At 43.8% G+C, this 26,335-nt stretch overlaps 1 protein-coding gene across 1 annotated transcript in view; it reads left to right on the plus strand.

Annotated features, from left to right (window-relative positions):
• The window catches only part of ST6GALNAC5 (ST6 N-acetylgalactosaminide alpha-2,6-sialyltransferase 5), a 188,935-nt gene extending 162,902 nt beyond the window's left edge, over window positions 1–26,033 (plus strand). The window contains exons 3-5 of the mRNA XM_066372210.1: window positions 2,294–2,703; window positions 12,702–12,809; window positions 25,074–26,033. Of these exons, the coding sequence (XP_066228307.1) occupies window positions 2,294–2,703; window positions 12,702–12,809; window positions 25,074–25,305 (750 nt within the window). The 3' untranslated portion in view covers window positions 25,306–26,033. The remainder of the gene's footprint in view (window positions 1–2,293; window positions 2,704–12,701; window positions 12,810–25,073) is intronic.
• The last annotated feature ends 302 nt before the right edge of the window (window positions 26,034–26,335 follow it).

A 26,335-nucleotide genomic window follows, 5' to 3' on the forward strand; every position in this document is an offset into this window, starting at 1 on the left:
ATATACTGTTCACAAAAATTAGGGGATATTTTATAGCTTCATATTCCCCTTATTGAAATATCCCCTTATTTTTGTGAGCTAAAGCATATCAGCTAAAGCAACCACTCTTTCCTGTGTGCCGAGCCTTGCTGTGCCCTGCATCGTCCCCTCTACTAACACATTAGCACAGCCCCTCCTCATCCCGTTATGCTGTATTGCACACCTTTACCGACCCACTGTCCCTCACTAAAGTATGAACCTTGAGGGATGCTGCTTTTCCATTTCATTTGCATTCTTCCTGCCCAGTACAGTTCCTGTCACCTAAGAATAATTAGATGTCAAATGAATGATGAATGTGCAATGGTAGAATCTCCATTTTATAATCCCATGTGTCAGTTACCAACCCGAAGTGACCAGCACTGACTTAGTGAGCACCTACAATGAGCTCCACTTGGGCTGATAATCCCAGCAACAGCTAGCACTTACTGGGTGATCACTGTGCCAGGTCTTATGGTAAAGACCTGCAATTGTTATTTTTGCAGGTCAACCAGTGGCAATTTCAAATGGCTCAATCTAATATTGTGCTTTAATTTTATTAAGGTAAAATGGGGGCATTAACTATCCTCAGTTTAAGATGAAAGAATAAAATGATACTTGAGCAGATCTGAGGTTTGCCAAGGTCTCATAGCTAACAGGTAGTAAAGCCAAGGCTGGATCCATCCTGTGAACCCCTCTCGGCCACTATGCAGTGAGGTGGCTGCCCTCAGTTACTCTGTCTGGTTCTGAAGACAGAGCTGTGGCTCAGGAAACTCCCAGGGTTAAAGTAAGATTGAATATATGCAGTACTAAATTGGATCCAACTTCCAGAGACCATACAGGGAGCCAGTGTGTCCTGTTCAAAGTTAACAGGGAAGAAGGGCAGAGACTCTGGGGAAAATCTGACAATGCAACTTTCCTTCAGAACATTCTTGATTGTCATTTTCTGGTGTACTTGCTGGCCTTGGCCTCAGGACCTAATTATATTATCTTCAAATAGCAACTAAGAGATGTTTCCCATTAAACATGAACAGGGGAATGTTTAATTTGTTAGTATGCATGTGTTTGAAAAGAAAATCATTGGTTCAGCGTGTTGAAACGAGCATTGTCATTCAGTTGTCCCTGGTGGGGACGACAGGGCCAGGCTTCCACAGGGCACTCGCCTGTTCACTGATCATCAGGTCTGTGACTCTGAGCTCCAGGCTTTTGTTACATTTAAAAATTTTTTTTTTATTTTTATTCAATGAGAGGAGAGGAGGCAGAGACAGACTCTCACATGAGCCACGACCAGGATCCACCCGGGCAAGCTCATAGAGGGCGAAGCTCTGCCCTTCTGGGGCATTGCTCTGTTGCATAGCAACGGAACTTTTCCTAGCGCCTAAGGCAGAGGCCATGGAGCCATCCTCAATGCCCAAGGCTAACTCGCTCCAATCAAGCAGGGCTGCAGGAGGGAAAGAGAGAGAGAGAGAAGTGAGGGGAGGGGTGGAGAAGCAGATGGGCACTTCTCCTGTGTGCCCTGACTGGGAATCACACCTGAGACATCCACATGCTGGGCTGAAACTCTACCACTAGAGCCAACTGGCCAGGACCTCGTTACATTTTTAAAGAGAAACCAACTCAATCTCTCTATCTCTTCCCTTAAAATGGGAGAAACTACCTAATTGTCATTTCAAAATTATAGCATTTGAGGGGTTGTAATTTGCATTTTCCCCCATGTGATTCTTAGATGATGTTTATTTGGGATAAACATATTTTTAGAGCAACCAAGAATATATGCTGCACTTCCAATGAGATGAATTAAGAGCTTTCAAGGTAGTGCCACAACAATTTGTGTTGTAGCCTTTTCTTCCATTTGAGGGTAACTTTAGATTTTTCTGAATTTGGGTTTGAAAGCATGACTTCATTACCTTCTAGTTCTGCATCCTCTGGCAAGTTTCTTAACATTTCTGAGTTTCAGTATCCTTGCCTGTAAAACGGCTGTTAACAGCCACCTTGCTGGGTTGATGTGGTGATTCAGTTACTGCCTATCAGCCAAGCCCGGAGCCCAGTGTTTGAGAGGTCAAGGCTAGCTCTCCTTCCCTCCTGTCCAATGCTCCCTGCCACCAATTCAGAAGAGAATGGTAAGAATGAGAATGTTGATGAGGCAATAATTGCAGGAGAAATATATTCTAGCATAAGTGAGAGGACCTGGGAGATGGGCAGCCTTCTGTGGCAGGAAACTAACTGCTTGGTGGCAATGAAGGGTTGCCGCTGATGGTGTCCTTCTCCTGCCTTTCAGCCCCTGAAAATGCACTGCAGGGACTGTGCCCTGGTGACAAGCTCAGGACATCTGCTGCGCAGCCGGCAAGGACCCCAGATCGACCAGACCGAGTGTGTCATCCGCATGAATGACGCCCCCACGCGCGGCTATGGGCGCGACGTGGGCAATCGCACCAGCCTGAGGGTCATCGCACATTCCAGCATCCAGAGGATCCTCCGCAACCGCCACGATCTGCTCAACGTGAGCCAGGGCACCGTGTTCATCTTCTGGGGTCCCAGCAGCTACATGCGGCGCGACGGCAAGGGCCAGGTGTACAACAACCTGCACCTCCTGAGCCAGGTGCTGCCCCGGCTGAAGGCCTTCATGATCACACGCCACAAGATGCTTCAGTTTGATGAGCTCTTCAAGCGGGAGACTGGCAAGGACAGGTAAACAGGCACACAGGCATGGGCCAAGGGTGCGCGTTGGGGGAGGGGTTCCTGGCTGATTCACCATAAGAAAAACTTTTGCTAAGAGTTCTGTTGTGGCCCCACTGCTCCTGCCTTTGGCAGCGCTAGTCTGTAGGTTCTTCCAGGACCCGGGGCTGCTCAAGCTGAATGTATAAGGCAAAGTGAAATGAAGAAATGAGACACTTGTGTGGATAATTCAGGGCCAAATCCCAGTTTTGGAGGCAGAGGCCACACAGCTCTTGGCTTACACTGGTAACACGTGCAAGATAATAGCTTTATTGCATTCCACTTGACTTGTGTGAACACTAACCAAAAAGAGGTATATGGGTTAGTTTTTCCTTTTCAAAGGCAGACTTATTCAAGCAACCCATATTTGTTGAGTACATTTACTTATTACTTTGCTGCACCAGGCACCAGGGATACACTCAAAAACAAGACAGATCTAGACTTTTCTGGAATCAAGAATTTACTGGGCAGACAAGCATTCATCGAGCTGTGGTCAGTGTGCTGAGCATCCCGGGAGGAGAAGAAAATGGTGCTGTGACATGCAGGACAGGGAGACCTGCCTTAGTCTAGAGAAAGGTTTTCCAAAATGATAGTTACAACTCAACAACCAGATACAAAGTCAACATAGTCACTGCAAGATTTTTTTTTTTATTTTTTTTATTTTTTTTTTTTTTTTCATTTTTTCTGAAGCTGGAAACGGGGAGAGACAGTCAGACAGACTCCCGCATGCGCCCGACCGGGATCCACCCGGCACGCCCACCATGGGGCGACGCTCTGCCCACCAGGGGGCGATGCTCTGCCCATCCTGGGCGTCGCCATATTGCGACCAGAGCCACTCCAGCGCCTGGGGCAGAGGCCACAGAGCCATCCCCAGCGCCCGGGCCATCCCCGCTCCAATGGAGCCTTGGCTGCGGGAGGGGAAGAGAGAGACAGAGAGGAAAGTGCGGCGGAGGGGTGGAGAAGCAAATGGGCGCTTCTCCTGTGTGCCCTGGCCGGGAATCGAACCCGGGTCCTCCGCACGCTAGGCCGACGCTCTACCGCTGAGCCAACCGGCCAGGGCCAAGATTTTTTTAATGTAATAAAAAGAATGGAATAGAATGACGTAGAACAGATACTCTCAGCATTCATCACCCATGATCAGGAAGGCAAAGTATTGCTTCATGAAATATTTGTTTTGGTTTTATACATATAAGTATGCATATGTAGAAGGTTCTTTCTGAGGTGATAAAAACATTCTAGTATTAGATAGTGGTGATGATTGTGCAACCTTGTGAATATACTAAAAATTAAAGTAAAATGAGAACCATACATACACCCATGTATGTACATATGCTCTATCATGCTGTAACATGTATTTCTCTCTACAGGTTGAAATATTTTAAAAAGCACTGGTTTAGGAGATTGTCATTCATTTGAATGATTTATTTAATCAAGAGCATTTTGTAAGGGGAGAAGAATGAAGGGAACTATTCTGTTTCATTTTGACTGGTTGGAAAACTCAAAATAAGTAGAAACACTCTTTTCCATAGAAAACACTTCTCTCATTTTAATTTAATGGCTGTTTGCTAAGTTTAAGTATTCCTGAAATGTTGTGGACCATAAATGGCAAAAAGCCATTGTAGATTCGAGGCTTAGCAAAAGGCTGAGTTCTCCCCCCTCCATCTCCATATGGGCTATGATGCTGAGTATTTGCACTCACTCCACTTGCTTCCTTGGGTTGCTGGAAGCAATTTACATGCCCTTCCTCTGACTCTTTGTTCTTTTGCTTGTTCTGTCCTTTATCAAAGTATTGTCCTGGAAATCTTGCCTTACCATCTGTGGCAAAGGCAAGACCTTGCATGTATGAAGGCCCAACATCGGCGCATATTCTAATATAGTCCTCTATATCTCCCTTCTTGCGGTGAGGCTGAAGTGCAGCCTGACAAGCAGAGTTAGCATTTTCATAGGCTAATTGTTTTATTAAAATCTTTCCCACATTTTTATCCCCCACTATTCTTTCAACTGCTTGAATTAGCCATGAGACAAACTCTTGAAATCGCTCATCTGCACCCTGCCTAATTTTACCAAATTCTTTCGTTTTGGTCCCTGGAATAGGCAGGCATTTCCATGCCTGTGTGGCTATCTGATTAATTATCTCATAAGTAGCTGGTCATACTGTAATTGAGTTGCCATATGGGCATATTGTCCTTCTCCAGTTAACATATCTACAGTAATAGCAACCTCTTCTTGCTGATTTTTCTCATCCTGCTCTACAGCCTTTTTATGAAAGTCTGACTTCCACAACAAATAATCACCCCCGGAGAGACAAGCACGAGCAATCGCCTTCCAGTCATTTGGGGGAAGAGCCTTTGCACTAAGAGTATCTAATAAACCAAGTGTATAAGAGAAAGTAGGCCCATACTGAGCACAAGCAAGTTTAAGCTCTTTCAGAGTTTTAAAAGGTACAGGTTCATGTTCTCGCACTAGTCTCCCTGTATCATCCTGTCTTTCCACAACAGGAAAACAGGCAAAGCCATCTATTGTTTCCCCTGCATTTCGAGCCTGGTCTATAGATTGTTGGAGAGGGGATTTCCCAGATCTTGAGCTATAGACTCTGGAATCAGCCCGATAAGGGAACGGAGGAGCAGAGGGTTGAATGTAGAAAGGAGCTGAGGGCAGCGGAGGCCCCACGGCTAAGGCAGCCATAGCCACGGATTTTTTTATCCCCTGTGTCATCTTCAGACTCCAAGTTATCCTCATATTCACATCCCTCTGTTTCCAGCTCACCCTGATACTCTTCAGACAACGATTTGTCTTCATACGGAAACATTTCTACAAAAAGGTCCCTTATTTTTTACCCTATCTGTCCCATAATCTTTTACTCCTGACTACATTTTCCCCCAAAACATTCTTTACTCACTGTGCACACTTCACTTTGGGGAGTTCCGTCACCTTCCTTCAGTTTTAGTTTCCTCATACTCAAGTCCCTGTTTGGGTGCCACTTGCCGTGGACCTGCACAGCTCCTAAAAAAGGTGTGGAATTAAGAAAACACACTTCTCAAAAAACGATAAGGCCTGACCAGTTGGTGGCACAGTAGATAGAGCGTCGGACTGGGATGAGGAAGGACCTAGGTTCGAGTCCCTGAGGTCGCCAGCTTGAGCACGGGGCTCATCTGGTTTGAGCAAAAGCTCACCAGCTTGGACCCAAGGTTGCTCGCTCAAGCAAGGGGTTACTCGGTCTGCTGAAGGCCCGCGGTCAAGGCACATATGTGAAAGCAATCAATGAACAACTAAGGCGTTGCAACGAAAAACTGATGATTGATGCTTCTCATCTCTCTCTGTTCCTGTCTGTCTGTCTCTATCTATCCCTCTCTCTGACTCTCTCTCTGTCTGTGTAAAAAAAAAAAAAAACAGTGGGACCAGGAGGACTCTTCAAAATGCCAATAGCAGTATCCGAGTGCCCCATAGCCCCAGTTTGCTTTATTATATAGCTATATGCAAATCAAGGAAGTCCTTGATACAAAGTTACACGTCCAAGGCTAAGACAGGAACTCTCCCAAGGCAAAAACAGGACGCATTAGTGTAATCTACCAACATCTGAAAACAAACAAAGAGTCAGAGGAAGGGCATGAAAATTGCTTCCAGCAACCCAAGGAAGCAAGTGGAGTGGGTGCAAATACTCAGCATAATAGCCAAATATGGAGATGGAGGAGAACTTAGCCTTTTGCTAAGCCTCAAATCTACAATGGCTTTTTGCCATTTACAGTCCACAACACTGAAACACTGCTGCAGTGTTCGCTAATTAGGATAATTACACATTGCTGTGGATCTCCTTAAGAAATTATTTTAAGGAGGAAATTTGAAGAGTAGTCCTTCCACTCTGTGTTCACTTAGATCTTTAGGAAACAATCTTGTTTCGAGACATCTCACTCACTAAATTTCTGACCAGTGGAAACCTTTTGTTCAATAGGTCTATCTCCCTGGTGAGCCCAACTGGAAAGAGGGAACCAAGCTTTGTGGATTGGTTACTAGGCCCCTCATGTGCAGACATCCATCCATGAGGGTCCACATAGTCCCTGCTCAGGGAAATCACTCATGGATTTGTAAGGTGCCAAAGTGCATTGTGACTTCTAGAATTTTTGTGCCTCTTATCTTTAAGAAACTATCTTAAATAAAGATAATATTGTATTGATTCAATATTCTCATAAGTCCATATCCTTAACTTGCAACCTACTCTGAGCTAAAAGAACTGAGTTCAAAACAGACCTTCAAGGCAAAGCTACATCTATAAATTAAAACACAAAACATTTAGGGTCCAACAGCATTTCCTCTCTGTACGCTTTCTTGAAACCCAACAGAAACGTAACATGTATCAAAGACACACAAAGTGTGGAATATCCCATTTTGTACATCTTCTGATCAGGACATTTATTTTAGGTTAATATTTCAAACAAATAGAGTAATTCAGTAGATTTTGATTTACAGAAGTTTCAGCCTCCTTAAAAGTGGAGGAAAAAAATGACCTGGGAATAATCTGCAATTAAGAAGCATGACAAATGACATGGATAGCCAAGTGGTATTCTTTGACATTAGAAAGTAACTGTACTTGAAAATAACTTTATAATTAAATAAGGGTACATTAGGAAAATATGATTCAGAACCAATATTATAGTAATTAGATAAAAGGAAGCATAAATGAAATAACTGCAGGAAGAATATTTCCACAGAGATTATAAATGAGATTCTGGTGGAGCAGAAAGATCTTTAATTGTAATTTAGTGTGCACTATAGAATTATCAGCTCAGTGTGTTACTTCATCATATAAAAGAATATCTGATAATTTTCCCTAATAAGCACATGACAGCTCTTCATATTCTTTCATTACAGCTGATTAAGTGTAAAAACAGTAGCTATTCCTTTGTTGGAAAAAGAGTTCAAATCTTTTTAAGAAAGATGGCACAAAATTGTTGCATTTTTCCCATCCAAATTCTAACCAGGCCTGACCCTGATTTTAGCTTCCGAGACCAGGCGCATTCACGGTGGTATGGCCATAGAGACAATAGTTGCATTTCTATAGCATGTGATCCCCAAAGACTATTATTTAGAAAGCTTGGGGAATTTTAAGTGGCACTTTAAAGAACTCTTCCTTTTAGTTTCTTTAGTCTACCACTTTGTATTCTTCCTGTTTTTACCATGAAACCTTTTCCTGTAGAGCCACACCCTCCTGTATTTCAGGCTGTGGCTTATGATCTACTACATCGCACAAAAGAAAGCCAAAATCATGGGGTAATTTCGCCACTGGGACAAGCCCTCATGGTTTTTCTGACAACTCTAAAAGCATAAGGACACAGGTGTGATACTCATATCTGGGCTCCACACCCTCACAGTTATTCACTCACCCTGTGTGAGCCTAGAACAAGTGGCCACCACATTGTCACAGCCCCATAGGTGAAGTCAGGCTCTAATATGAGGCAAAGCACTTCCTTCCCGCCTCCCCCCCCCTCCCAGTCAGTCATTTTGCTCCATCCCACCTCTTTCATTCCCAAAGCTCTTATGAATATATCCTTGGTGAGAAGAAAGGGGGCTTCTTAATACCTACATAGGCCAGAGGCTCCAGAATTTTGTAGTTACTGCCCTGACTGCTGATGATGGTTCCTATACAAGAGTAAGTAGCAGAGTGTTAGAAGGATATCAGTTTCTTTGTGGGTGCTAAAAAGCACTGAAAACGGCCCTGGCTGGTTGGCTCAGTGGTAGAGCATCGGCCTGGCATGCAGAAGTCCCGGGTTCGATTCCCGGCCAGGGCACACAGGAGAAGCGCCCATCTGCTTCTCCACCCCTCCCCATCTCCTTCCTCTCTGTCTCTCTCTTCCCCTCCCGCAGCAAGGCTCCATTGGAGCAGAGATGGCCCGGGCGCTGGGGATGGCTCCTTGGCCTCTGCCCCAGGCGCTGGAGTGGCTCTGGTCGCAACAGAGCGACGCCCCAGAGGGGCAGAGCATCACCCCCTGGTGGGCAGAGCATCGCCCCCTGGTGGGCGTGCCGGGTGGATCCCAGTCGGGCGCATGCGGGAGCCTGTCTGACTGTCTCTCCCCGTTTCTAGCTTCAGAAAAAAATAAAAATAAAAAAAATTAAAAAAATAAATAAAAAGCACTGAAAAGAATGGCTGGATTACTCAATTCATTTGCTCCATCCTAGCAACCCAGAACGGAAGAAGGGATCTTGATGTATCAACATACCAGGCTAGATACTTTTTTTATTATTATTATTAAGTGAAAGACAAGGAGGCAGAGACAGACTCCTCCATGCACCCCAATTGGGATCCACTCAGCAAGCCCCCTATGAGGCAATGCTCTGCCCAACTGGGCCATTGTTCCGTTCCTCAGCAACCGAGCTATTTTAGTGCCTGAGGCTAGGCCATGGAGCCATCCTCAGCACCCAGAACCAACTTTGCTCTAGTCATTTGAGCCATAGCTCTGGGAAGGGAAGAGAGAGTGAGAGTTGGGGGAGTGGGGGTGGCGAGGGGTAGAGAAACAGAAGGTCACTTCTCCTGTGTGCCCTGACCGGGAATCGAACCCAGGACTTCCACACACCAGGCCAACACTCTACCACTGAGCCAACCATCCAGAGCCCAGGCTAGATACTTTTTATGATGTTCTCTTATTTAGTCCTCAAAAGAGCCTAAGAACATGAAGCTTCCCAAGCCTGCTTTACAGATAGGAAGGAAATCAAGGCTCAAAGACCAGCAATAACCTGCCTCAGCTCATTCCATGGATTAGTGATAGAAACTGGTAAGATACAAACCCATGGTATTCTCATTTTTAAAAGTTTTTAAATGTCCTTCCTTCTCCCCTCCTTCACTTAAAAAAAAAAGTTCTTCCTGGGATTTTAATGGGTCAGGATACAATGGAATGAAAAACAAAAATGAATAAAGGGATTAAGCACTAGAAAGTTGAAGTCATGACTCAAAAATGACTAAATCGCTCATTCCTATCAGGTATTTGACAAAACAAAGGACTTCTTAAAATGCCGTTTTTTGTCCCTATGTGAAATGGAAATAATGCAAACTGCGTAACAAAAATCCTTCTTTCTCAAAGAGGAGTGCCACACAGCACAAGTAGAAAAGGTTTTCTGCAGTCCTGTTATTCACATCACGTGTGGTGCTACGGCTAGGCAAAGTCAGACGGTCTGACCTTGGGGATAGGTGTTTAAAACTGGCTAATGAGGCATGCCATAAGCACTGGAAAAAAAAAAAAAAGGTAAAAGCGCAGCCCCAAAGAGTTGAATTAATATCCACAGCAGCATAGCACGATAGGCTGACTCATTCTCACAGGGCCCAATTAGACCTTGATATTGTGTCTCCACAGTTATCCTTAGGCTTAGCACGTGTTTGGAGCTCAATGCCCATGTTTGAGTGGACAAATGAATTAATGTTGGAAGACACAGATTTGTTCCTTAACTTTGGTCAGCTTTGTTCTTCTAATAAAAGATGTTCATGGGCCCTTGCTGGTTAGCTCAGTGAATAGAGCGTCGGCCTGGCATGCAGACATCTCAGGTTCAATCCCCAATCAGGGCACACATGAGAAGTGACCATCTGCTTCTCTTCCCCTCTGTCTCTCCCTTCTCTCCCTCTTCTCCTCCCGTAGCCTGTACTTAATTGGTCCGAGCATCAGCCCTGGGTGCTGAGGATAGCTCAGCTGATTTGAGTATCGGCCCCAGATGGGGGTTGTGGACTGGATCCCAGTCAGAGCGCATGTGGGAGTCTGTCTCACTATTTACCCTCATCTTACTTTAAAAAAAAAAAGTTCAGAGGCTCTTAATGTTCAGAGGTAAAATAAAACAATGCTCACTTAAACATAAGCATTTCTTTGGTCCCTTTCCTCTGGTCATTAGCCCCTTCTCAATGAATGAACACGCAGGTCTCAGGATAATGTTTTGTTCAACGTGTTTTGTCATGATGTTGATTTAATGAGGGGGAAAAGAATCAATTCCCAGCCAGGGCCACTGTGTGTGTGGAGTTAGCACGTTCTCCCCACATCATTGTGGGTCTTCTCCATGTGCTCCAGCTTCCTCCCACATCCCAATGATGTGCACGTGGGGTGAAATGTCACATCTACATTGTCCAGTCTGAGCGAGTGGGGGTGTGGGAGGCAGTGCACCCTGTGATGGCAAAGTGTCCTGTCCCAGGTGTGTCCCACCTTGTGCCCTACGTGGCTGGCTAGGCTCTGGCCACCCACAATGTTGCAGGAGAGCAAAACCTCAGAGGATTGACACTCAGACAACTTATAAGTGGAAAAAAAGAATTTATTAAGCCGGCAGAGCACATGGGGCTATAGCTCCAAATACACGTGTCCCCAAAATTAGATTTCTTACATCTTATATGCCCTTTACAGAAAATAAGTTCACATTCCTGGATCTCATGATTCCTTTATCATTAATTACATGATTTCAGGATGGCAGGGTCTTGCAGGATGCCAGATTTGTAAATCGCCCACTAAGGAGAAAGAAAAGGGGAGAGGAAAGGGCTACTCAAGTCTCCCTTCCCCTCCTATATTCCTGGCTGTTTCACCTTCTTTCCCCCAGGTGTATAGAAAGGAGGGGGTCCAAACCTCCTTCCTTCTTCTATTCAAAACCTTCTAGGTATGAAAACCTCTTTACTTACAATATGACAGCCCTTCTTAAGCAGGAATATCGGCCATCTTGAGATTTTGTAAATTACACAAAAAATCATATTTACAAACTCTCAAATGCCTGGCCTAAATTATAAAATATCCTCGAAGCCTCTTATTTAAAGGGGGGGTCTCCTTCCTCAACAACTCTAAACTAGAATAAGTGGCTTGGAAAATAATCATCTTACTTTTTTATTAATCTTTCTTAAATGTATATATAGCTCACATTTATTTCAGTGTTTAATATCAAAAGTGCTTTGGGTCTTTATTTAGATGTTTGGTGATGTTTTTGTTACCAGAAATGTGCCATAGGAACTTAACTCTTGTTTATATCAATTAGCCTAGTGTAATACTGGTTTTGTTGTAAGTCATTTTGTTTAAAGTGGCCATTTGCGGCCCTGGCCGGTTGACTCAGTGGTGGAGCGTTGGCCTGGCGTGCAGGAGTCCCAGGTTTGATTCCCGGCCAGGGCACACAGGAGAAGCGCCCATCTGTTTCTCCGCCCCTCCCCCTCTCCTTCCTCTCTGTCTCTCTCTTTCCCTCCCACAGCCGAGGCTCCATTGGAGCAAAGATGACCTGGGCACTGGGGATGGCTCCTTGGCCTCTGCCCCAGGCACTAGAGTGGCTCTTGTCGCGACAGAGTGACGCCCCAGATGGGCAGAGCATCGCCCCCTGGTGGGCGTGCCGGGTGGATCCCGGTCGGGCGCATGCGGGAGTCTGTCTGACTGCCTCCCCGTTTCCAGCTTCAGAAAAATACAAAATAAATAAATAAATAATAAAGTGGCCATTTGCAAGAACTTAGCAACGATGATAAGTGAGGACTTACTGTACTCTTAAGGAAAGACATTCAATCGAGATCTTGGTGTTTAGATTTTTGATAGATCAATCAGTTGATAGTCAGACATATCTGTGTTCATATTTAATAAGCTCTTTATTATCTACCCTGCTTGGGGAACAAGGAATATTTCTAGTTAATCAAGTATTCTAGTTAATAAAGGGTTGCCACAAAGGGTTATCTTATAAGAAATTGAGTTGTGGTGATATACGCTTGAACACTGAAACAATGATCATCATCTTTGATGATGAAGTTCTGTGAGCGTCCTTCGGTATCACAAACCCACCATAGTGGTGCACCGACATCATTTATCATTGTGCCGTGGAACGTGGTGGAGTTGGTAGAACTATCTCTCTGGTAAAGTTCCACCTATTTGCCAAATGGAGAGAGAGAGTATGCATGTTTATGGTCAGACTTGCTCCAGAAAGGATTTAAGATGATGGTGGGTGTAATGATTATTTTACCAGCTTGCAGACTTAACTGTTGTTCCTTCCAGGAAGATCTCCAACACTTGGCTCAGCACCGGCTGGTTCACAATGACGATAGCGCTGGAGCTCTGTGACAGGATCGATGTTTATGGCATGGTGCCCCCAGACTTCTGCAGGTAGGATTTATTCTGCAAGTGTAATTCATCAGCAGCGTTGTGCAGGGTTTATAAATATCTGATTCCAAATATCAACCACAAAACATGTCTGTCTTCTTGAAGCAGTTAATTAACATGTCCCAAGTTCTGGGTCTAGAAATAACAAACAGCACTTAATTATGTGATATAAAATATTGAAAGTTTTTGTTTGTACGGCTGGAGAATTAATTCATCTTCTAGGCTTCATTTATCCTCTAGATATTTGTCAACCAAAAGAAATGCTATAATTGGCATAATATTCACAATGAACATGCATTGAGAAATATTACTCTCATTCAAAAGGAATGTGGTGATTTTTAATGAATTACCGAGGGCAATTTCTTTGACGGTAATGCCTGTTTTCTAAAATTAAAATACTTCTTTAAGCCTCATTTCCTTTACCACCACGTAGCCTCCATTTGTGCTTCTAACACCAAAGCACAGGTATAATTATTTTGATGTACAACTTTAAAGAGAACAGACATATCTCTCTGTTGCTACCTTAAGTATGTGCCCAGGCAGAGTTTGGTGTCCCAACAAATGTACTGATATGCGAAAGCTCTGTAATTTAAAGGTGCAATGCCTATAAATTCAGAAAGTGCTCTAGTTTTCAGGAATGCCTGATGGCCGGCACATGGCCTCAGTCCTGATCTTCAAATGGTAAAACCTGGTATTTGGGGTGTTTTTAAATTGTTCAGTAAAATTTACATTTGCTTCATTGTGCATTAAACCTAACAACTTCTCATGGGCCCTTATGCAAAATCTACAATTTGGGGGTTTGAAGCAAAAATGAGGAAAGGGCATTTAATCATGCTGTTACCACTTGGCTGCTTTTCTCCCGCTGTTTTTAATGCCCAAACCTATCAGCAGCAGGAGTAGTTTGTATGTAAGAGTCAGGTCACAGAAGAGAAGGAAAAGTGTGGACAGAGCATGCCTTTGTTCTGTACCTGGATTCACTGATCCCCAGGGGTGACACCACGTAGTAAGGAAGGGTGTAGGCTCTGCAGCCAGGCCGCACAGGTTCCAAGCCCGGCCTGACCACTCACTGACCTAGCATGACCTTGAGCACATTGCTCTCAGTGTCTCTGCTGTCTCATCATTGGAAGTGGAGGTGATGATAATAATAGGCTCTACCTCATAGGCTTGTAGGTGAATTAAATAAGTTAATTCATGCAAAGTGCCTAGCTTGGATTCTCACCCAGTTTCTCATCACTTACTTTACTGGCCTGGTTTCCCTGTTTAACAATCTGTATGCAAAAAAAAAGTAGATAAGATGGTGTAAGAAAACAAACTGCCTTCTCAAATCAATAGGCTAACAAAGACCATGGGAGCAGCACTTATGGGCATGCAGAGAGCTGTCAAAGTTGATGGTTACGTGGCGGATATAATTATGTGAGATGCCATTAGGACATCAGAGAGAAAGCACATGAATAAATTGAGATGTTAATGACTTTGTGTTCAAGGAAATATTCCATTTATTATGGAAAACAAATGAAAGGCAAGTCAACCTGTCATTTCTCTTATTCAGAGTTAGCTCATCAAGACTTCTTGTACATAGATGGAGACAATTTATGGAATGGCACTACCGAGGCAGTTAGGACACTGTCAGTGTTGCCACCAGCTCTGGCTTTCTGTTTCTCAGCCATCATCCCAAAAGGTTTGATAGTTGTTCTCACAAGATGTTCTCAGCAAGAACTCTTCAAAAGGTTCCCTGTGCCCAGTGTCCTGTCACAGAAAGTGGAGAAGCATGCTGGGTGCTGTCCAGGGGTGGGATTCAATAATTTAACAACCAGTTCTCTGCCCTAATGACCGTTTTAAGTAGTAAAAAAAGATATACCGAAAGGTAGTATATCATTTCATGCATTTAATACTTAAAGAAGAACAATAAAAGAGGCACACAAAACTATAATAGATTATTTTATAAGAAAGAGTTTTAAAATATTAATGAAAAAATATTAAAGAATACCTGACAAAAAACAATAAAACTGTTATTTAAGATATTTCTATATTGATTCTTGATTAATGTCCTCACTTGCGATTTTCTTCACTTTTATCCAAGCATCATTGGCTGTGTGATTGATCCTTAACCATTTTCTCACTATAGTATTTCACCAAAGTTATAATGAGTTTTATGAAATGAATAAATAAATATTACAAGCATAGTTCTGTTAAATTATTTTCACCTATGGTCAGAATAAGCTACAGGTGCTTAGAATATGCTGAATAAAAAAGAGTAAGAAATGTAAATTTATGATTCCATATTGGGCAGCTGCCCAGAAGCCCACCTTAGAAAGAATCCTAGCCTGACCAGGTGGTGGCAGAGTGGATAGAACTTTGGGCTGGGACGCGGAGAACCCAGGTTGAAACTCCAAGTTCGCTGGCTTAAGCGCAGGCTCATCGGCTTGGGCACAGGCTCACCAGCTTGAGCGCAGGGTTCTTGGTTTGAGCATGGGATCATAGACATGACCCCATGGTCGCTGGCTTGAGCCCAAAGGTCGCTAGCTTGAACAAGGGGTCATTCGCTCAGCTATAACCCCCTGGTCAAGACACATATGACAAAGTAATCAATGAACAACTAAGAGGCCACAACGAAGAATTGATGCTTCTCATCTCCCTCCCTTCCTGTCTTTCCTTATCTGTCCCTCTCTCTGTCTCTGTCAAAGAAAAGAAAAGAAAAAGTAAGAACCCTAATTACAAGTGCCATTTTAACAACATTTTCACCAAACTCAACAAAAAATTAAGTATCCATTGTACCAAACCGGTAGGAGCCAGCTGAATTCCATCACTGGTGGTGTCTAGAGGATAGGGTTAGGCTAGAGGAGCACCTGCTCGGTTGTAACGCCCATTAACAAAGTGTAGGAAGGTAAGAACCAGGAGCAACATAGGCTGATGCTCATGTTCCTTTTATCTGATTCCAGAACAAACCCTAACTGGGAGACCTTCAGCTTTGCTTTCTTCACCTGCAAAATGGTGATAAAATAATAAGAGCAAGCAGGTGATGGTGAGGATTAAATGAAATCATGAAAGCAGAGCATCTGAATAATGCTCAACACACAGTTAGTGCTCAGGAAAAACTATTATTACTAATACATTAATATTATACCATAAGATATATGAAATTATTGTTACTATTATTATCCTAAGTACTTGAGATGTACCCTCTGGTATCAAGAATTTGGGGAGGCTCACAGAATAGGACATAGTTCCTGTGACCTAGACTCTCACAATAAGCCTGACCCACAGCAAAAAATAATGAAGATGGCAAAACCTCTTAGAGTCAAATAACACTTGCAAACAGTATCTGCATCCAAAGAATAAAAAAGCAATATGTGAGTCAGTTCCTCTGCTAGGCTGACCATTTCCACCCCAACAATTTTTTCTGGCCTGCTTCTCCCAGCTGCTCAGCCTGGCTGTTCTCCAGCAACACAGGAGTGGGTAGGGGTGCCCAGCACCCAAGGGCTGGAGGGCCATGTCTTCTCAAAGCAAGTGAGGCTAGAGGTCCCTGGTCATGGAGGGCGTGCTCGGACTTTAGGCGGCTATAGAGGGGAACTCTCCACCCAGGACAGGCAGCCCCCCTTCATGGCCCTGACTCCCAAACCAGCCGTCAGGCAGCCTGACTGACCAGCACTAGCCCTTGTGGCTTTATTTTGAAAGAAGCTGAGGATTGTAAGGAGCCACATGTCATGTAGTATAGCTTCTGTATCTGTAAGATGCCTCATAAACTCTAGGACTTAATGAGATATTAACAAGGCCAGAAGTGGTAAGGGAAGGTTTTGTGAGACCACTCAAGTGGGTTGAACTCACCAGAATGTCCACTCCCTGTGGACAGAGATTTTGTGTGTTTGGGCCACTGTTGGAACCCTAGCACAAGGACAGTAGACATTTACCATCCTGGCCTATAGCCAGAGCTCCATAAACATTAAATGAATAAATGGTCTTGTCTGCTACTCTTGCTGTATGCTCTGGTAACAGGGCGCTGAGTTAGGCAAAAATAACCCTTCTGCCCCTCAGAAGCTGTTGAACTTGGGAATGTTACTATTTCACCTCACTGAGCCTTAGTGACCTTGGGCAAGTCACTTAATGACTCTCTTGAAGCCCGAGCTTCTGTATCTGTAAGATGGTGCTGACACTAGTACTTGCCTCAGGGTTTATATAATAGTTCCATGAGGTAAGAGGGGAGGAGCTCTTGGCACAGCCCTGGGGTCTGATAAATGTGGGTAAATTTACCCAGTGAAAGGATTCACTCATCTGCAACTGTGGATTCCTACAGGCACATTTTAAGGAGATGTCAGAGGGCACTAACGAATAGTGCTCAGTGGCTAGGAGGCCTGACTGCTGGGAAGGGAAGGACACACATGGTCTCCTGTGTGAGCACGTCCCCTTTCTCTCCTCTGTGGAGAACTGGCCTCACGTGGCCTCTGGCTGCTTGCAGGACATCGCAAGCTATTCACCACATGCCTGCCTGCGTTTCTCACAGGAATGAAGAATTAGCTTTATGGGGCCAGAGTTCAGCAAGCAATGAGAAAGCCAACTGTTCATTTTTAGTAAATTAACCTTTTTTGGAACTTGAGGCACAATTGGTACCTTCAAAAAAAGTCATTTACTAAATTAATCAGAGAGACAAAGAGACTTTGATTCATTCAGCTAACTTGTCTTAGGCACTGGGGACATAACCAAAGATGAATGACACAGGGTCTTTGCCTTCAGTCACCTGAGCGTCACAAATCGGACCTTGTCACTGAACCCCTCTGTTGTCCCCTAAAGCTTTCAGAACAGAGTTCGCATGCCCTAGCTAGCACACAAGCCCTTCGGGGCCTGGTTTCTGTGTTCACTTAAGTCTCATCTTCTCGGCTTATGCAGACTTATTTTAGCCAGACTGAAAAACTGGTAGAGGAGCCTGCCCTGCTAAGACCAGTTCCTGTGGCTTTAGCTTAGAATACCCATCCCTTTCTTCTTAATTTGATGATTACTACTGGTTCTTTACTCTGAATATTAATGGCTGATATTTTTTGTTCTGCAATACCACATGCTGGCTCTACATTTAGTATGAATACATACACTATTTCACTGAGCCTTTAATAACCCCATGAGGTAAACATTACTATTATCATCATTTTATATAGGAAGCTTAAAGCCATGAAACAGCTGGCCAAGCTTGTAGAGCAGATCGCAGCAGAGCTAGGATTTCAGTCCAGGTCTGTAGGACTCCAGCACCAAAGCTCCTAACCCCTCAGTTCACTGTTCCAGACACAGCACTGTTCCTCCTATCTCTACCTCCAATCGGAGTCAGACCCACCTAAGCCCTCCCTCCTTCACCCTGCCCCACCTCATTGGTTGGTTTTTATCTCCTCATTTGCCTGTAGGCTCGAGGGAGCATGTCAACATTTGTATCTTTAGTACTCATCGTTGTGTCTTGCACACACTATGTATTTAGTATGGATTGGCACAACGCATTTTAAAATCTCCCTTTCCTTGATGGTGTTTAAGAGACTGATTCTAAACTTATCTCAAGGCCAAAAGTGTCAGGTGAATAAAAAGTGTAATCGCAAATGGCAAATTCAGCTTTCGAGGGTCCTCAGAGGTCACTGGCGGCCACCTGTTTCATCCTCACCCAGGGCCAGCATGGGGTCCTCCACGAGGGGCTCAGGCAGCGGGCCTCAGTCTCCGTCCTGCCTTCCTCACCAGACTCCAGGCTCGTGAGTGTTCAGAAAGCTGGGGAAAATTAATCCCATGCTGCATTCTAGACAACATCAAAATATATTATTGTGTGAACACTAGACCTGTAAATTATGCCATATCCCTACAGGAAGTCAAATCCATTCTGTCTAGATACACTATAAATTGCAGCAAAAAGATCTGTTATCATAGCTTTCCAAACTAAGTTACAATGAGTATTTTTAATCTCATTTTCCGTTGTAAATTATTGGCAGTAATAATGGGCCAAACATTTAAACTCTATCTAATAAGGATCTTATTTCTGGTCATACTTACCACATTACCGAGTTTACAACTCTCGGTTACCCATTATTTCTTCAGTATTAATTAGAGGAGTAATGACTCAGAGTGATCACTGTCATGAAACTAAATTAATATCTCCTCCATAATGTGAAGGACATCTCAAAGGTATTGCGACTATCAGAGAGTTGACTCTGCTAGAATTATTAGCTAGTGAACATTAATAAAGCTGCCAGCATAGCAGAGATGGGCCGTCCCTAGCGGAGTGCAGTGCGCAGAATCAGATGCTAACAGAGGCAAGGTATGGATGGTGATGCACCCATATGGTTCACTTTTTATGATGTAGTCTCAAAATATATTCTTGTGTTTTTCCTGGATGCTTATTGTTTCTTCTTTCTTTGCCATAATTTGACCAATTCTTCCCAGTCGGTGGGTGTTTTCATTACCTTCCTTCTCTTTTGTGTGGGTCTCAATGACATACTAAGAGATGTTATGGTGCCATCTGAGGTGCCTGGGTTGGGGGAGAGGGGTGAGTTCAGGTGACTCACTCTGGCTCTTTGCCCTTGGTGGGTAAACAGCTGTTGTCTCCTGGTGTTCTGTGAGCCCCAAATACACAAATATTGTCCCAGCAGCTTCCAACATGTGCAGCAGTTTAGCTTTCAAAAAAAGCTCCAAAGACAAGAAGTCAGGCAGCAGGATAAAGGAGCTCAGCCGGTCTCATTGGCCTGAGGCAGATGTTTAGGAAGACCCGTTGTGGGAACATTTTTTTCTGAATGCTACACAGTGTTCTCAAAGGCCCCCTGTGCAAGTCAATTTCAGAACAATTTAGACACTTGACAGCTATTGATTTCACTCCTTTCCTCAAACATTTCCTGACTACATCCTCTATGCCAAGTACCACACCAAAAATAGAAGTGTGTTTAGAGAGTTTCTAGAGAGAAGCAAAGGCCCGTTCTTTCCCTATAGATGGTCCAGCCGCATGCCCAGAGAGCAGGGTGAACCTAGATCATACCCAGAAATGGAATTATCCTCCCTTGCTTGTTCATGTTATGACATTTCTTTACAATTGTACAGCTTAGCTTTAGAAGATTCAGAAATGGACATGATGAACTCTTGCTGCCATTAACATTAGTGGACAGGATTGTAAGAGTATGGGGCCTCTGCTTCGCTGCCTGACCAACTGCACCAAGCACGGGGCACCTTTATAAATAGGTGCTTGGGAAAGTGCAGCAAGGACAAGGTTGTCCCAACAATGTGTTGCCAACTCCAGTAGGAACGTGGGCTGTCATTAGTACAGAAACTCACCTGGTGGGACAGGAGTTTTACCAAGACACGAAACCCAACTCTTTTTTTTTTTTTTTGTATTTTTCTGAAGCTGGAAACGGGGAGAGACAGACAGACTCCCGCATGCACCCGACTGGGATCCACCCAGCACGCCCACCAGGGGGCGACGCTCTGCCCACCAGGGGGCGATGCTCTGCCCCTCTGGGGCTTCGCTCTGTTGCGACCAGAGCCACTCTAGCGCCTGGGGCAGAGGCCAAGGAGACATCCCCAGCGCCCGGGCCATCTCTGCTCCAATGGAGCCTCAACTGCGGGAGGGGAAGAGAGAGACAGAGAGGAAGGAGATGGGGAGGGGTGGAGAAGCAGATGGGCGCTTCTCCTGTGTGCCCTGGCCGGAAATCGAACCTGGGACTTCTGCACGCCAGGCCGACGCTCTACCACTGAGCCAACCGGCCAGGGCCCGAAACCCAACTCTTAAGAAGACACAGCTGGGCCCTCAAACTTCAATTTCTCTATGCATGAGTTTTCTCATCTGTAAAATAGCAATAATGACAGTACCTTTCTCACTCAGTGTGGTGAGGATTAGATAAGTTAGTCTATGTAGAGTCCTGAGCACTGGGTTTTGGGTTGAGTAAGTCTAGCATCTTGAATGGTCAATGAGTGAGACCATATGCTTAAAGCCAGCACTAGACTCTACCTGGGTGCCAGATGCTGGCCTATCACATAAACTAGTGGAGAAGTAAAGGCGAAGATGTATGTTAAGCACCAAGGTTTAGCGGGTATTGAACTAAATCAGCCATCTCAAAGCTGGCTGCATATTAGAATTCTCTAAGGAGGATTATATTATTATATTTAAAACATTATTATATTTGAAAATATAATGTTATATTCTAACATTATTATATTAAAAAAATTTTGTTTAAATATAGTCTTAGACTTACAGAAAAAGTTGCAAAAATAATACAGAGAGTTCTAGTACACACTTCATCCATCTTCCCCTGTTAATTTTTTGCATAATTATGGTCCAATGATCAAAACTAAGAAATTAACACCAGTACAATACTCTTAACTAAAGTACACACTTTTTCAGATTTCAGCAGTTTGCTTAGTGATGTCCTTTCTCACCTTCAGGACCCGATCCAGGATGCCTTTATCTTCACTTTCCTGTGTCCTTAGTCTCCGCCTACCCGTGACAATTCCTCAGTCTTTCCTTATTTTTCACGACTTTGATGTTTTTGAAGAATTCTGGTCATTATGGTAGGATGTCCCTCAGTTTGGATTAAGCTGAGGTTATGCGTTCCAGGGAAGGATATCCCGGAAGCGAAAAGCCCTTCTCAGCATCTCATATCAAGAGGTACATGATGTCAAAATGTCTCATTACTGGCTGTGTTAACCTTTACCACTTGGTTGAGGTGCTGTCTGCTGGGTTTCCTCATAGTACAATTACAAGTTTTTTCTTTGTCATTAATAAGCATCTTGGGGGAAGATACTGTATGCAAATAACCTATTCCTTCTATCTACATCCCCACTAATGTTCTATTCATTGGTGCCTCTTGCCTGTGGCAATTACTCTATTCTTCTAATGGTGATTCCTATGCCCTCATTCTTTCTCGATTTATTAATTGTCATTCTTCTCTAAGGAAATGCTGTTTCATCTCTCTCATTTATTATTTGGTTGTTTGACATCATCATGGACTCATGGATATTTATTTTATATTATGGGTTTTATAACCCAATTCTGGCATTATTTATTTTGCTACTGAAACCTCAGGCACTTTGTAAAATACCCATGCCTAAGACCCTCTCCAAATCAGTTAAACTCAACCCTATGGAGCTGGAACACAGACGATGATATTTCTTTAAAGCTCCCAGTGTACATTAAATGTTAGTTCTCTTAGTCTTCCCACCTGCTTCCTAAATAAAGGAAAAAAACCCTTTATCCACATTATTCTGCAGGATTTGTTCCCACACTCACCCTTGGAGTGCTGATGACAGGCTGCAGCCACTTGGGTGACTGGCTCTGTGATTATCACACCAGCCCCGCCCTTACACCCTCATTCTTCCGCTTCCCCTGGCCCAAACAGGGACTTGGTGCCAGAATCCTCCCGGTACAACAGTGGCCTTTTGATGTAGAAATTCTGCTGATATTTACTGGTATATTCACTGGGATCAGGTGAAGGCAGAAAAAGCCACAGCAGGCTTTAGAAAGTCGGGTTTGACCTTCAACAGGGAAGGGCTTTCTGGGTGGAACAATGGATTACAGCTGACAACTGGCTCGGGCTCTCATCCTCAGTCCCACAAAGCATATCTCTGCCGTTTGGACAGAGTTTTAAAGGATGCAAACAATGCCCAGTTATTTGGACACCTTTGAAATCGAGAACTAAATCCACCAAATATGTAAATTTAATTCTCCCTTCAGGGGATCAATATAGAGCCAGATAAGTTTCATTCAAAGAGAGGGTCATCCTGCATGAGGAAATTGATCCTATAGTATCCTTCAGCTGTTTTTCAATTTCCAGCTATTCCTCCGTGCCAAATCAATCTCATGATTATTTTTAGAAACCTAATTGTTTCTTTTGTCAGACTGATGCCAAGAATATGTCCAAAACTTAGATGAATCAGATTTGAAGCCTAATCGGTGCTGGAATAAAAGCTTAACCCCAAGTATACCAAGCTGCATGGATTTGGCATGTCTCCCAAATTATGCCATATGCATTTGGGGACATTTTGCTCACAAGATTCTGTTTCTTTTTATTTATTTTTTTCTTTATAGTGGTAGGTCCACCTTGAATATTAACTAGCATGAATTTTCTTTTTTTAAGTTGTTTTATTGATTTGAGAAAGAGAGAGAGGAAGGAGGGAGATAAGAAACATCAACTCATAATTGCTTCACTTTAGTTGTTCATTGATTGCTTCTCATATGTGCCTTGACGGTGAGGGAGAAAGAGGAGCTCAAGCTGAGCCAGAGACCCCTTGTTCAAGCCAGCAACCTTGGGCTTCAAGCCAGTGACCTTGGGATCATGTTGATGATCCTGTGCTCAGCTAGCAACTTCACGCTCAAGCTGACAAGCCAGAATGCAGGTTGGTGACCTCAGGGTTTGAACCAGAGACCACTGCACCTACCACTGGTTAGGCTAGCTTGCATTTTCTGTATTCATAACACTTTCTGTGGAAATTTTAAGGAGACTCCAATTTCTAGGGTAAGTAAATAAGTGATATCTTGAATAACTAGACAGGACAGCTTGTGATGTTTTACTATGGAAGAGACACCTACATCTGAGACAGGCAGAATAGAGATGCAAAGCTTAAATTCACCACAGCGTCCAACCCACGATGAGGTAGGTTTAAATGCAGCATGACAAAAATAAATCTCTCTTCCTGGAAGAACCTTAACCTCAGAGGAGAGGCAGCTCAAAGATTTATTGTTGTCAGTGCCACAAACTTGACAGCCCTCTTGATAAAAGACTTCAATCCCTGACCCCCGTAGAGTTGCTACTCTAAAAGCCATTTGTGTATTGATGCCCCCTGAAGAAAATAAATAGGTGTCTAGCAGAGGAGCATCTTTGGGAACCCAAGTTACCATGCTTAGAGTAGAGCCTTAGTAGCTAGCAGGGACCCCAGGACATTAGGCACTGAAAGGTGTTTGCTGCGATGCTTAGCTCTTTTAAGAGAAGAGCTAAAAATAACTAAGAAGAACGTAGTTTCTGCCACAAGACTGGTTAGTGAGCGTAGCTCAAGGTCAGAAGATTTATCTCCTGGGATATCATAACTAATCTTATCAGAAGTGGAGGGGACTGGCCTGGAATAAAAACAAGTCTGACACCAGGGCTTCTGGGGGGCTAGATGGTTTAGTAACCCTGCAACAAGGGCACATACCCACACCTTTATGTTAATCCAGGGCACATGACCTTGAAGACGTGAACCAGTATTTCTCGTGAGAGGTGGAGACGGGGATATAGAGTCATGAAAATGTTGGGGCAGTCAGGCTACACAGCAGGGATTGAGGATTTGGAATTTCGGGATAACAGGAGAATAAAGGTAGCATCATGCCTGCTCTCTTCCTTCTCTCCTGTGGAATCAAACTAAGATCATCAACTTTCCATCCCATGAGAAGAAATTGGCTTTAGAAGCTTGCTGTGTAGCTGCAAACTCCATATACATTTCTTTCAACAATAAAAATTATTTATTGAGCACCTACAAAGAACAAGACAAAGACTTACCCTCATGAACAGACAATAACCAAAAAGAACACACACACGTGCACATCACAGCAGTTCCAGACAGTTATCGATGCCATAAAGAAAACAAGTCTGACTGAGAGGAAGTGAAGGGAGTGGGCGTCAGGTAAAGCCTCTCCGAGGAGAATACATTTGAGTAGATCCCCAAAGGAAGGAGAAGTGAACTGGTTAGAGAATGTTCCACCAAGTAAGTGACTGTCCTCAGGTGCAAAGGCCTCAGCGTAGGAACAAACTTGGAGGGGTTGATGACCCAAAAAGCCAGTATGGCTGGAGCATAGGGGACAAAGTTGGGTGGGTTAGGAGAAGGTTCTGGAAAGGAGTCTGATCATGTGACACCCTATAAGGCTGTACTCAGTATAATTGGAAATCTCTGGATGATTTGGGAATTGAAATGGGGAAGGGGAATAATCTGTTTTTGTGTTGTAAATATGTCTAGAGATGCTTGAGGTAAGTAGACTGTATGGGTGCAAGAGTAGAAATAAGAACTCTAGCTGAGTCTTAATAACTCAGGGTCTTTGAATCCCCAAAGCCTGAAGGTCCTACAGTGTACTTTGAATCTCTCCATTTGATACCAATGGGCACTAATTTCATTTCACAAACTCAAAACCTCTCCACTTGCTCATTACTTAAACATCAGAAAAATCATTTGTTGAAATCTATTTAGCTTGAATATATGATTTGTGCTATCAGTTTATTAAAGATAACATCTTACCTTAGTCAAAGGATTTTTTTTTTTTTTGCTTTAATCACTTATCTCATTTTCCACCTACAGGGATCCCAATCACCCTTCCGTCCCTTATCACTATTATGAACCTTTTGGGCCAGATGAATGTACAATGTACCTCTCCCATGAACGAGGACGGAAGGGTAGTCACCATCGCTTTATCACAGAGAAACGCGTCTTTAAAAACTGGGCACGGACATTCAATATTCACTTTTTTCAACCAGACTGGAAACCAGAATCACTTGCTATAAATCATCCTGAGAATAAGCCTGTGTTCTGAGGAATGAGTGTGCCAGACCCAAATCCCAAGCACCCCTGTATCAGACACCAGGCCATTGGGCTTTCTGAGCTACTGGACATGGAAGAGGAACGGACTGGCAGGAAACAGCCTCACTCCTCAGTATGTACTGTGTACAGATGCCTACAAGATGGAACTGCAAAGCAGTGCAGTGGGCTAGCAGGAGGATTCCAGAATTAATACATTCTAATGAGTATTCCCCCTTTCAAAAGAGGGGAACACTTGTTTCAATTATGCTGCCATGGCTAAAAACATTTTGGATCTCTTTAAGTATTGCCTTCAAAACTGAAACATGAGCAACACAACGGTATTTATTAGTTGTATTCTTTATAGAAACACCGTGTCAAAAGACATTTTTCGCCCTGGCCGGTTGGCTCAGTGGTAGAGCGTCGGCCTGGCGTGCAGAAGTTCCGGGTTTGATTCCCGGCCAGGGCACACAGGAGAAGCGCCCATCTGCTTCTCCACCCCTCCCCCTCTCCTTCCTCTCTCTCTCTCTTCCCCCTCCCGCAGCCGAGGCTCCACTGGAGCAAAGATGGCCTGGGCACTGGGGATGGCTCTGTGGCCTCTGCCTCAGGCGCTGGAGTGGCTCTGGTCGCAACAGAGTGACGCCCCAGAGGGGCAGAGCATCGCCCCCTGGTGGGCAGAGCTTCGCCCCCTGGTGGGCGTGCCAGGTGGATCCAGGTCGGGCGCATGCGGGAGTCTGTCTGACTGTCTCTCCCCGTTTCCAGCTTCAGAAAAATACAAAAAAAAAAAAAAAAAAAGACATTTTTCTATCAAATTGTATCCTAACCTGACTTACAACCTTTGTCATCTGTTGGACTCAGTGTATGTGATTTGTAAAAAGTGGCTTGAAAGCGTGGACAGGGTTTCTGAAGAGCACATCTCCACTGGCTTTCATAAAGCAAATGCCTAATATTTATTTATTGAGAGTTTTGTAGTGTACTCTAGGCCAGTGTTTTTATAGATTATTATGTGGTGGTTTATTTCTATCTTTATTTAGGTAATTTATCCT

The sequence above is a fragment of the Saccopteryx leptura genome, chromosome 3 (genome assembly GCF_036850995.1).
Source record: "Saccopteryx leptura isolate mSacLep1 chromosome 3, mSacLep1_pri_phased_curated, whole genome shotgun sequence".
Taxonomy (NCBI): Eukaryota; Metazoa; Chordata; class Mammalia; order Chiroptera; family Emballonuridae; genus Saccopteryx; species Saccopteryx leptura.